This window comes from Bemisia tabaci, chromosome 2 (genome assembly GCF_918797505.1).
Source record: "Bemisia tabaci chromosome 2, PGI_BMITA_v3".
In the NCBI taxonomy this organism is placed as follows: domain Eukaryota; kingdom Metazoa; phylum Arthropoda; class Insecta; order Hemiptera; family Aleyrodidae; genus Bemisia; species Bemisia tabaci.
The window spans coordinates 26653308-26665717 of NC_092794.1; the positions used below are offsets into that span (position 1 = coordinate 26653308).

Sequence of the window (12410 nt, forward strand, 5' to 3'; positions counted from 1 at the left end):
ATATCTTGGAAAATCAAAAGTTAGTCGGGGAATTGATGTTAAAACTCAGAAATTTCTCCAGCAGGGTCGATTTTAGCTTGAAAAAGGCTTCCCTACACATGACAATGCTCTCACATTTAAAACACAGTTATCAAGTGAGCTTCAATATAAGTAATGATCAAAAATATAGAGCGAATTATTATCAAATTTTGTTATAAAAATGCTTTTATTAAACAATAAATAATAATTTGAACATCTAAATAATAATAAGAATGCACATACAAACAATAATTAATAGATTCCAAGTAGAAAACTTTTATCATTGAGAGGGGTTAAAAAGAAAGTCCCCTACTAAACAAGGATGGACGGATGTCTTGAGTTGGCTTGCCCTGACAAATGTGTTTGAAGAAATTTGTTAATACTAGGTGATGTCATGTATTAGTCAGTTGGATGTATTCATGTGAGATGGAACTATGTGCAAGTGGAAAGATGGGATGTGCCCGGGCCATAAGAATGAATCGGACTTTGAAAGCGCGAGTGATGTCAACGGTGAAGACCAGGCGGGACGAGGCGCGACACAAGCGACCAGTCTTCAACTCATGAGCCCTATCCACGACGCTCTTGTCACACACCCACAGCTCACGATTTAGCACTCAGTTCCTTTTAATTTAATTGAAAATCCCCCTTTCCATTTTCTCAAAAAGAACAATATCCATTTTTACATTGTTTCTTATGCAGCTTCCACTAGTACACCCCATCTTTTCACTTCCACATGGTTCCTTTCAGCATAAATACGTCCAGTTGTATATTTTCGTTTGTCAGGCAGCTTTAAGGGAGGCAAATCATTTAACTGAAGCAAACACCCACATTTGTCTGATTAGACATTGAGGAAAGCTTTGTGCAAAGCAAATAAGTAGATGGGTAACAATAGATCTAAAATTGCACGGAACAAAAGACCATGCACGTAACACCAAGGGATTCAGCACTGGCTGAATTTCGATGTAGTTTGATATGGTGTGACTTTTGACCTTCGAGCATGATGAGCTTTTAAAATCGAATCAGTATTCCGTGCATAGCACTTTTTCAACTGTTCTCTGACAAAAAGTGTGGTGTAAGACTTCGCAACTTGGTAGGTAAGTTACGAATCATGAGAAAACATTTTTTGAGGAAAATATGTGGGGGAAAAAAAATTTACCTCCTCTTCATAAATGCAGGATAAATCAAACATAAATTGTCAATCATAAATTGTTTCATAGTTAAAAAGCACCATTTAAAATATACATGTATAAGCCAAAATAAAATGACCGCACAAGAGACTCAGCCATTCATTTTCTTATTTAATACAAATATGTGCATGGACTAATCCTCCATGGACTGTATCTTCAATTAATATAGCTTTCTGAAGTAAAGAATTTTGGCGAAATTTTAATACTGGAAGCATAAGGACCTTTAAAAATGATATTTAGAAATTAGACGGCCCATTCAAACTCAGTCCTGGAACTTATACCACTTATAGCTCCTTTTTTTAAAACCAAACAGAGTTAAGAAGGAAACAGTATGAAAATTTTTTCCTATCTTGAATTTCCTTTTTCTTTCTTTTTGAGATTATCACCATCAATATTCCTCTTATCAATGGAATACCTTGTTCTGAGAAATCTCATTTCATTTGATTTCCTGTTCATATTGGTTTTTTCTTCCCCTCCCTTTCTTTTCATTTTGGGTGTGCCACACATTATGGTCGTCCCTCTTGTATTTCAACGGTGTAATTGGGGAATTCAGATTTCAGTCTTTTTCTCACAATTTGTCTATTTTCACTTCTAGTAGCGGGCATCATCATAAAAGTTAAACTCACATTCTGATAAGAGGAGTTTCAACCAATACAGGATGGCACGCAGTCAAATGCCTTGTGTTAATCACATTAGTAATATAGCTAAGTCTGAATTTATTTCAAAGTCTTTTTCCATATCAATCTATGAGCCTTGTGTAACTTTTTTACTTTCGTTACTCTATAGTTCCTGATATTATCTTTGAGAATGAAACTTCAAGCTAATCCCTTCATTCAATGTATGTACCTAGGTACAAGTTTCACCAGCACTTCAGTTTGGTATCCTTTTTCAATCATTCCCTCTACTACTTTAAAATTAATTTACTCTCTTGTATGCATGATAAAGGTTTGTCCAGCTCACACTGCCATGTTCTCAAAATAGAGTGACTTAATAAAAAAAAAAAAAAAAAAAAAAAAAAAAAAAAAAAATTCCACTTGATTAGAACTGGAATTCCAAGGATTACTTTAATTGAGTTTTTAGGAATGAATGATCTGGGTCCTTGCAGGATTATTCATTGGCGCGTAATTCACTTTTGACAACGCAAAGGACCTTCTCAAGGTTGCTATCTAGATTAGACCCTTGGTTGTTCTGCTGCTCTACTGCGCATTTTTATCAATTCAAAATGCTCTTTCCCCATTACGCTTCTTGATATAACTTCCTTGAGAGCTACAACTTATTCTTTTTTAGTGTTGTTACATTTAAATGGTAACTGTATTTTTGAAAAACGGAACTTTTAATTTATTCAAATGAGTAGGTGGAACCTTAATTAATCTGTTCTGTAAACGAATCAAAAGTGCAACCCTAAAAAAGTTCTGAGAAATTGATAAGAGACTGGTGACGAGAGAATTGATAACTAAATCATCATTGACCATCACTTGGTTAAATTTTACAACACATCTTTTGGAGCTGACTTGAGTTAGAAGAGATATTCGGAGGGCATTAACTCAGGAGTCTAGTAACTTGTGTAAAGAGTCATTTTCAAGGAGCTGGGTAATATTTCAGGGAAAAAAATACCACCAATCTCGAGGTTGGTGGAGGAAAATTTTGATTACGAAAAATATTTTCGAGGATAACACAGCCAAGAAAAGCAGCAAGAAGTTCACCACCACCTCATGGAGATAATTACGGAGGACAATCATTCCGCATCTACATATGGCCATCACCGGAGAGCCCGATTTGAAACCAACAAACAGACACAGATTTCTCATCTTTATCAGAACGATACAAATTAACCTTCTTTATCCTGAGGTTAAATCATCATCGCCTATACTGCATTGCTTTCATTCGCTCATTTTTCCACCGAAGTGTTGCACTTTGATCTGGAGGCGGCGGAGCTCTGAATGGGGCCGAGTTACTTTTGAAAAGACATAAAATTAATGTGTAAAGACCATACACAGCATTATTAATGACATGCAAGCATCCAAAGAGGATAGGAGTTGCAGCTTCCGTGAAAATGGATACCTCACGCATGAATTTGAGAAGAAATTCGCCAAAACAGTAGGTGAAATTTCCTAAAGTAACACAAATTGTCAACAATAAAGCACTCAAGAACTGCACTGCTAATTTAAAATTTGTATACGTGAAAACCTCTAGAAGAAACTCAGTGAAATGTCTGGACAGCACTGCAATTCTTTTTTTCAAAATTTCTGCAAGTGGTTCGTCTTCGTTGTAATCAGGAATTTCAAGTTCATTGGCCTCGAGTCTCCTGTGGACACAGTAAGAAAAGGAAAATTTTAAAGTTTTGCTGGAAAAAATTATCAGAGGAACTTAAAGATAATCTGCTTGATTAAGATTAAACCACTGATTCATGCCTTGGAGTCCTCTCTCCTTAATAAATCTTGAAAATTAAAGATTTTCTTTTGCATGGCACTGCATTTGTTGCTACATGCTATTATTGAGGAGCTATAATGGAGATGTTGCATGTGTGAGGGATTTGCGATTTGACTGCTGTTACTTATGTAAAAGTTCACGAGAAATACGATGGTGCCACTGGTTTTCTCTGAAATCATCTCCCAAGCTTAAAAAAAGCTCTTAAAGTGAGGCCAAAATGGAGGGGATATCCCGCCTTACCCTGAGAGTCCACATCTACATCAAAACAAACTCTCCATGCAAAGATAGGGAGCAAATACATTAGCAGGGTTGCCATGTTTTCAGTTTTGGAGTCTCCAAATAAAAAGGCAACCCTGTCAATGTATTTGCTCCCCTATCTTTGCATGGAGAGTTTGTTTTGATGTAGAGGTGGACTCTCAGGGTAGGGCGGGATATCCCCTCCATTTTGGCCTCACTTTGAGAGCTTTTTTTGAGCTTGGGAGATGATTTCAGAGAAAACCAGTGGCACCATCGTGTTTCTCGCAAAATTTTACATAAGAAACAACAGTCAAATCACAAATCCCTCATGCATGCAACATCTCCATTATTATTGGCATTTCCATCTCTTGAAACTTGGAGGGATGTTTTATCTCATTGAAAAAGGTCAGGAGACCTCTAAAAAAGTGTAATTAGTTTAATAGCTTGTAATACAGAAGTAGATGCATAGCTTTCTTGACTTACAAACTAATTTATCTGCTTTACCTTAAAAATGACATGTCATCAAAAATTGACGGATCAAAATTTTTGTTTTTTATTCTGATTGTTGAAATGAGTCTTATTCAGCGTATAATCTTTGACTTATCCTTGTGACCTCAGAAATGTTCATCAAAAAGAGAATTTTACTCTTCATGGCTATCCGCCATGGCTTAGAAATTTTGATGGAATCATCTATCATGATGACAGGCTAATTACTAGATGATAAGATCCATTATCTTCTTACATTTCCAGGTTTTTTTTTAGTTTTTTATTTTGTTCTTTTTCTTAACAAAAAATATTCCTCCAAAGTCAAGGAATTGAATAAAGTTTTGAGCCAATTAAGAGAGAAGCCATTTATAAATTAGCAAATATGGTGAAAAATAAAAAAAAAACCTGCATAAAAAACTAATCCTAAAATTTAAAAATACATATTTTATAAGTAGCATACAAATTAATCCAACATCTTGTCCAATACCAGTTTAAAAAATTGTGAAAAAGATATTCAAAATTTGTTCCGCACACACTTGAATGAAGTGTAAATTGGCTATTCATTCACTAGATGCGTACCTGGTAAAAAGCACAGAAACACCAACTTCCGCCTCGTTGGCAACGATTCCTGGCATAAAGAATAAATAATCTCCAAATGGCTGCTCGTGTGCAGGTGGGATCCAAAGCAAAATTTCAGATTCACCAGAACCTTCACATTCTTTTTCTAGAAAATAGACAAAACAAAATATACCTAGGTGCACTAATTTTTTTCAAATAAAATATGATTGTTTCTAGAATATAACTCACTTTTCTTTTTTCGGTCCTGATGTTGTCTTGAATGAAATTCTGTTAGACGATGATCATTTCGATTGCTCATATGCGTTCATCTTCAGGTCAATGGGATCGCGAAACACGATTTTGTCAAACAAAATACGTAAAAATGTTAGTGTTTTGAAAAAGCTTTTAATGTTTTGATAGGTGTTTTGTTTGACAAAATCGTGATTCGCGATTCCTATTGACCTATAAGCGTTCGAAATGATCATCGTCTAACAGAATTTCATTCAAGACAACATCCGGACCGAAAAAAGAAAAGTGAGTTACATTCTAAGAAAATCAACAACCTGATAAAGTAATTCTGAGACTACTTTCTCCATTCGTTACTTAGAGATAAAGAGACCCCGGCTTAAGGAGACAAATTTTCAGGAGAACAACTAAGAAGCATCAAGTTGGGTTGAAAAATCAGAATCCGAAAATGCAGTGGAAATCAGTTTCTGGTGTCCTATAAAATAAGTTGGAAGCAATTTTATCTGACAACAAAGGGTGTCATTTTGGAAATTGGGAACCTTGCCAAAATTTGGTAAGTACCTAGGACTGCAACCTTTCAATCATGCTCCAGTTTGGGTCAATATTTTTGATGGCAAAATGTTCGTATAGCATCCTCTTCTCTAATAGCGTTTTGTGTTTCCCTTAGTCTCCTTTCCTTGTTCTTTGCTATTGTTCCTGTTGAGTACTTACTTTTAATACCATGTAGACCTGGCAGCGTGCAGCTCACTTCAATCGATTGATTCCATTTAAACTTAATGCTGGTCTTGCAACGGTCACATTAATAGCATGGCTGGATTTATGTGACTGCTTCGAGTGCCACAGCCTTGACGGCCTGTCGGCCGTATAGATCGGGCCATAAACATTAGAGGAAAATTATCACACCAAATAGTTGCTTTAGAATAATGCACTGATTTCATTGAGTGAACTAAATGATGAGCTTGAAGAATGCACTTACCAGCAGGATGTCAGGTTTACAAGATATTGAAAATATATACGTAACAGTTCCCGCCATGTCATTTTTCTTCCATAGATATGTATAGTATTTGTTAATGAAAATTTTGTTGTCCATGAGAAAAGTTAAGTTAAGGAAAAAGGGAAAACCCAACCCTTACAACAAGGTATCAATTGTGACAGAACTGTTGAGAAAATTACCTGTGATTCCGATGAAGGAGTCCTTATACCTTTCTAATGGTTTTAAAATTCTTATGGCAACCCTGGCTTTCTTCAAGAATTCCTTCTCTGATTGATGGATGACGATTACATCACTGAAAAATTCAAAAAGAAATAAGCTAACTTGTACATGATAAATAAATGAGTTGGAGCAAAAATTGAATTTAAGGACAGTAGAGTGAAAATACACAATAAACAATAAGTTAACTTAAGCCAGATCACAATATTGCAACCACTTACTCATGAACTCTTTTTCATTGTACTTAAATCTGCAAAGCAAATTTCAATAGCATACTTAATTTACTTGATTAAAGGGACTCACCGAGGGCCATTTAAAAATGGAATATTTCTGCGCTCTCTAAAAGTGCCTTTAAAGACATTGTTCCGCAGAAGCTCATTGACTCGCTGAAGAATATGCATAGGATTTATGGTTTCTTCGCTGAATGATTTGCTTGGTGACTTGGACATACTTCCTTTACTTTGGTGTTCTGAAAAAGGAAATCATATGTTAACACGGAATCAAGGAAATAAAAAAAAAACTCCCAAACAAAGGAAAACAAACATAATAGCTGCTTCAATTCGACTTTGTCTCCAACATTTATCGACAACTATTTAGCCAGGAAATAGAAATATTAGTTTCCCAAAAAGGAACACTATCTCAGTCTATTTACCTGCATATTAGTGTAGGTGCTGTACATCAAGAAACTACTGTTCTGCAAAATTTTTTTAAAAAATGGTTACTTACTGAAATATGATTGAAAAGCCAGATCAGAGTGGTATTTTTTCTTACTTGCTTTGGCCTTTAATTACTTACACCCAAGCATAGAGTACATAGAGTCGCAATGTATGTGGGAGAGATGGCGCCACTTTTAAGCATTTTCCAGGTCCCGAATTCCCAGACTTCTGGATGACGCCAGGTCATTTTTTCGATACATTGATCGATTGTTTGTGATACACAAGCACCCGGCCATCCGATGTAAACAAAGGAGATAGAAATTACCATGTATTTCATACCGCCATTATTGATCAAACATGTATCGAAAAAGTGACCCGAGCTCGGCGCACACGGGGCTCGGAACTCGTCGAGCAGAACATGGCGCCAGCAATTCAAAGTATTCAAATTCAGGTATGCAAACAGTAAGTAGGGGTGGACTGGCACCAAAAAGTGACTGGAAATTTCCCCCTATCAGAGCTCAGACTGGCCCATTTTGCCTCATGAGTAGAGCAAACCAGCTTTAATTCACCTTAAATGTCAACCCACCGCCTGAGATTTTTCCGAGAGTTCCTGCCTGCCTGGTAGTCCCTTACAGCAAGTATGTAGGATGAAGCAGATTGATTAAATTCAGACTGTGTGTGTATAATTCAAAAGGAATGTAGTGAATAATTCAATTCCTGGATTAGACTGTCCAAATACCACGAAAAAAAGTGGTCATGTTATGATTTTAAAAATGCATGAAAATGCGAACATGCGAGTACTTTTTACTAGATGTGTGTAAAAAACGTGAGGTTCTTAGAGACTGAGACAGAGCGGGAAGTTTAGAGAATAGTTTATAAGTAACAAGACGTAAAAGTGAACTGAACATGCAACGCTCGGTGCACTTACTCGTAGCTGGGGTTCTTCAAAGAAAGAAACAAAACTTGGGTGAAAAAGAATTTCTTATTCTTGAAAGCACTGTTTAATCTGGAAACTATCTAGAAATCAACAACGAACAGAATTCATTTGTTTAATAAGAGATTTGAACAAGAAAATGCAATACAATTTTTGTCGCAAAATTTGGTACCTACACATTTGTTTATTTACAAATAATTTGAGGTTAACTTCAGAGCTAAAATTTCTCGTTCCCTGATTGGTTCTTTTTTACGACGTCAACAAGACGGCGGCAAATTTAAAGGGAAGTATGTTGTCCGTAGGAGAGGTAGCCCGGGGGGGGGGGGGGGGGGAGTGCTGGGGTGCCGGCAGGGAAAATAACTTTCCGGAAAAACGTAATCCACCTGGTCATTGGTTTTACGGTAAAAAAAAAAATAGATCCCTGAAAGACTCCGAATTTGATCTAACTTGGCACTGATAGTTTAGCATAAATGTTTTGAGGTGAAACAATGGTATGTAAAACAAACCTAATTTTACATGCCAGGATGTGACAATTTCCATCATTGTAATAATTTTTGGGAGGTAAATTCTTTGAAATTATTTTATCATCAAGATATTGTATTTCAGCTGAATGAGCGAACTATGGTATGTCATATTTTCACTATGAGGATTATGTGCCACTAAAATCTATCTTATTCCAGTCTAATATATATTTACCCACATATTCCTTTTATGTTTTCCTTTTTTGTGTTCGTTACATATTAATTCCGTTTACCTATCACTGGGTGAACCTGGAATCTAGCTGAAATGGACAAAATGCCTCCAGTGATTTTAACTATCCAAGAGGCAAATCAAGCAAACAAGAATCCAGCTATATAACCCCTTCCACGAAAGGTCATAAAAAAAACCACTACCTGACAGATGATCTTTTCAATGTTCTTTGACTTTTCTTCCTTTTCCAAAAAGAAGGAGAAAAGCAAAGTTTTCAAGAAAGAACCAAATTTTTTTCTGAGAAAAATGAGTCATACAATGAAATGCTGAAATGTAGCAACAACTTATGTAGGTACTTAAGTTTTCATCTCTGATGATTTATGCAAATTTAAAATTATTTGTACCTAAAATTTTTTATCAACACCATTTTAACAGATCTACTATGTGATTCCTTGTGTGCTTCATTCCCTTATTGAAATATATAAGTTATAAGTTACTTACCTTTACAGGATTTTGGGCACAGCAACAAAATTTTTAGGAAAAAAATAAATAAATAAATAATAATAATCCAAGGTCCAAGGAAGCGCAACACGCAGATGAAGTTTGAACCATCATTTTCTAAAATACCTGATTACCGAACAACAACAGATAGACGCCACTTGCTTTTCTTTAATTTTATACAAATCTATTGTCGCAATTTTGATTTAGAAAATAGTTAAGATCTGTGCTGATAACCATCTCATAATTTATTTAAAAAGAGAGGTTATGCTAGAAATTTCATGATTAAAAAATTAAAAAAACACCAACTTCCTAAAGCTACAAGCTGTGTAACAGTGGCGTGGCGTGCTTTGCGATATATCGATTGATACGCCACTCAAACCTATGAAAAAAAGTCGATTATCAGGGTGTTTGCAGCGAACACCTCAGTAATTGATTCTTTACCATAGCTTCAAATGGCGAGATATCGATAATCGATCCTTCGCGCCACGCCACTGCTGTATAATTTATTCCATTTTGAAAAATGGACTCAAAAAAGCTCATTCGACTGGAAGGGCGTTGACATTGAAAAGAAAAATAAAAAATGAGTAAAAAAAAAATAATATTAAAAAAAAAGAGTGGAAAAATATATAAAAAAAACCTGAGACAATAAAAGCTGTAAAAAAAAGTAAACATTGAGGGGTGCAGTTGCACCAAAGTTCAATTTCTAAGCACCCAATTGCGTTAAACCATGGCGTCAAGAATTTTTAACCAGGCTTATTCCCTGATTTTCCAGAGCTCTTCCCTGATAAGAAACCAAAGTTTTCACCCACTTCCCCGGGGGTTTTCGGGGGGAAAAGAATATAATTCTCCAGAGTTCTATGAAACTACCATCAACTTTAAGTCATCTTTCAGCCGATTCTTCGGCACACATTCAAAATTTTAATTCTGATAGCTCTCCCATTATATATTATCTGATCAATCAAAGCTTTTCCATTCTTTTGATGATATGAAGCTTCAAATGTTTCATTCAAGAGGTCAATAACAGCGCTCGGTCAGATTAGACCGCTAAATTTGAAAACGAAATGATCCGTCAGTGGTAGAGGGACCCCAGTTTCTGGAGCAGATTCCCTGATTTTCCCTGTAAATTTCATTCCCTGATGAGTCCCGGTTTTTTCCATTCTAGACATCATGCTTTAAACTCAAAGTTTTCTTATTTCCCGACATTTAATTCCACTGAACCAAATGAATATTGCTTTTGAAATGGCTTTTCTTGCATTGCACATGACTGCATTTTGTTCTGCCTTTCCAAATTACAATTCATTGCATTATTGGCAAATCTATTGGACGTATTTATGCTAAAAGGAACTAAAAGCATAGGATTTAGGACAACATAGTTCCTTCAGCATAAATACGTCCTATTGTATAATTTATTTGGAGCACATTACATTTCACATACTCTCACAGTTTCAAATTTCAAAATTTGCGAGTCTTCAGTTTTTTCAGTTTCTTATCCACCTTCATTTTCTCTTGGTATTTTTCTTTCCCTGGAAATTATTGAAATCTGAAAGATGATTATTCAAAATTAATAAAATTAATTATGAAAGACGAATTTTTAAGCCAATGTTACCATTTTATGGTATTTTTACAATTAAATGAAGATATTTTTCAGCTCCATTAGTGAAAAGCAAAACGTGATTCCAGTGGTTTCCTCTGTTCTGGGAGGCAAGAAAGACTCATGGTATAGTATTTAGTTGTCGTTCATACCAAAAATTGAATTTGCCTTTACTCGTCAAAGTTATAGCCCATGAAGATACTTTTTCCGCCAAAAATCTCGAAAATACCCTCATTTTAGGTTAGAAAAATAAATACAAAATTGGCAACATTGCCTCATGAAGTTCACGATGGCCTTAAAATGCGTTTGCATACGATCTCAGGATAGTATTTAGCCTGTTTACAAGTCCGTTTAATTATAATGCACTGGACTATTAGTCTTGAATTTCTTGATTTTAGCACATAAAAATGAAAAATTGGCAACAATGTACAGCCTAAACGAGGTGTCACTTCAAGTTGAAACTTTGCCTTACCATAAGCTTTTATTTGAGCCTTGTCCAGTTGACCAACTCAGGTTTCCAAAAAGGGGCTAAAAAACACCCCTTTTGGGCGAGGCTCTTTTAAGCCTTGACCACAGCCCCGTGAAACTTTAGAGAGCTTTTTTTCAAAGCTAAGTTTTTTCAAACAATTCAACTTGGATTAACTACATACAAATGATTTGCGTGTTTAGTTGCTCCTAATATTATTAATTTACACATGGCTCTCTTAAATTTAGATAAATCCAATTTCAGATGAATGGTAAAGAAATAACTTAAGGGCTTCTATAGGTATGAAAAGAAATAGACAGTTTTACAAATTGATGGTGTACTAAGCCTACAAAAATAAATAAAGTGATACATGATCACTTAAATCAACTTCGAGTTACAAAAAAGTTTTTTTCAGCCACTCCTGCTTTGTTGCTTGCCAAGCATGTGTAACGTCCTATCCCAGTCTGGGATAGATTCACGGTATAGAAATAAGTATTGAAATCATTATTTAATTTCTCAAGCAAAATGACAGGTTTTGGTGAGATGGCAGTCCCATTGTGCAACCATGTTACCTCTGGAGTTGGATGACTAGATATACTGCACTTCAATACAGGAGAATCTTGAGAACTAGATGTAATATTTTCTTCTATTGATGAATCTTTAATCACTGGAATTCCTATGATTATACAAACAAAGATATTAAAATGTTTTCATAAAACGATAAAACAATAATTTCAAAAGATTTTTTTTTAAATGAAACAGATAAAAAATTTTATTTGACTTAAAATTTTGAAACATTTAATTTCCACACGAAAAGATGAAATTCGGAATCTGATAAGTGCAATCAAGTGTTGCCTAGATTATGAGACCGTTTCTCTCATAAAACAAAAATTCAGTGGCCCTACAATAACTCTTTCTTTCACAAGAGTAAGAACAAAATTCCTGGTAAAAAGGCTATAAAGCAAAGTTATTCAAATCTTACATACTGTGAGAAATACTGTGAGAGGCACAAGGTTTGGTTGTAATTTTGATTTTCATTTCCGATAAAATGAATTGGAGTTAAATTGAAAGTAGAAAAAAAAAAAAAAAAAACGGAGAGTGTATTGGTCATTGTATGCTCATCATTTACATCATCAAATAGGTTAAGTTATTGAAATTACACTAATAATTTTTTCCAGAAAAAGAGACGCCATAATTTCA

General features: G+C 35.1%; 1 protein-coding gene across 1 annotated transcript; it reads right to left on the reverse strand.

The window, feature by feature from the left end:
* Positions 1–186: 186 nt before the first annotated feature.
* On the reverse strand, positions 187–8167 carry LOC109032515 (uncharacterized). Its single transcript, XM_019044689.2, has 5 exons — positions 7957–8167; positions 6676–6841; positions 6336–6448; positions 4938–5082; positions 187–3510 (listed from the first exon to the last, which is right to left on the reverse strand). The coding sequence occupies exons 2-5, from the start codon at positions 6819–6821 to the stop codon at positions 3063–3065; spliced, it is 852 nt and encodes a 283-aa protein (XP_018900234.1). The 5' UTR covers positions 6822–6841; positions 7957–8167; the 3' UTR covers positions 187–3062.
* Between the last annotated feature and the right edge of the window lie 4243 nt (positions 8168–12410).

Coding starts and splice junctions, on each gene's coding strand:
- LOC109032515 (XM_019044689.2), bottom strand. CDS start 6,821: ATGTCCAAGTCACCAAGCAAATCATTCAGCGAAGAAACCATAAATCCT. Junction 6,449..6,675: donor CCATTTTTAAATGGCCCTCG/GTGAGTCCCTTT, acceptor TGAATTTTTCAG/TGATGTAATCGTCATCCATC. Junction 5,083..6,335: donor CTCCTTCATCGGAATCACAG/GTAATTTTCTCA, acceptor TCTATTTTCTAG/AAAAAGAATGTGAAGGTTCT.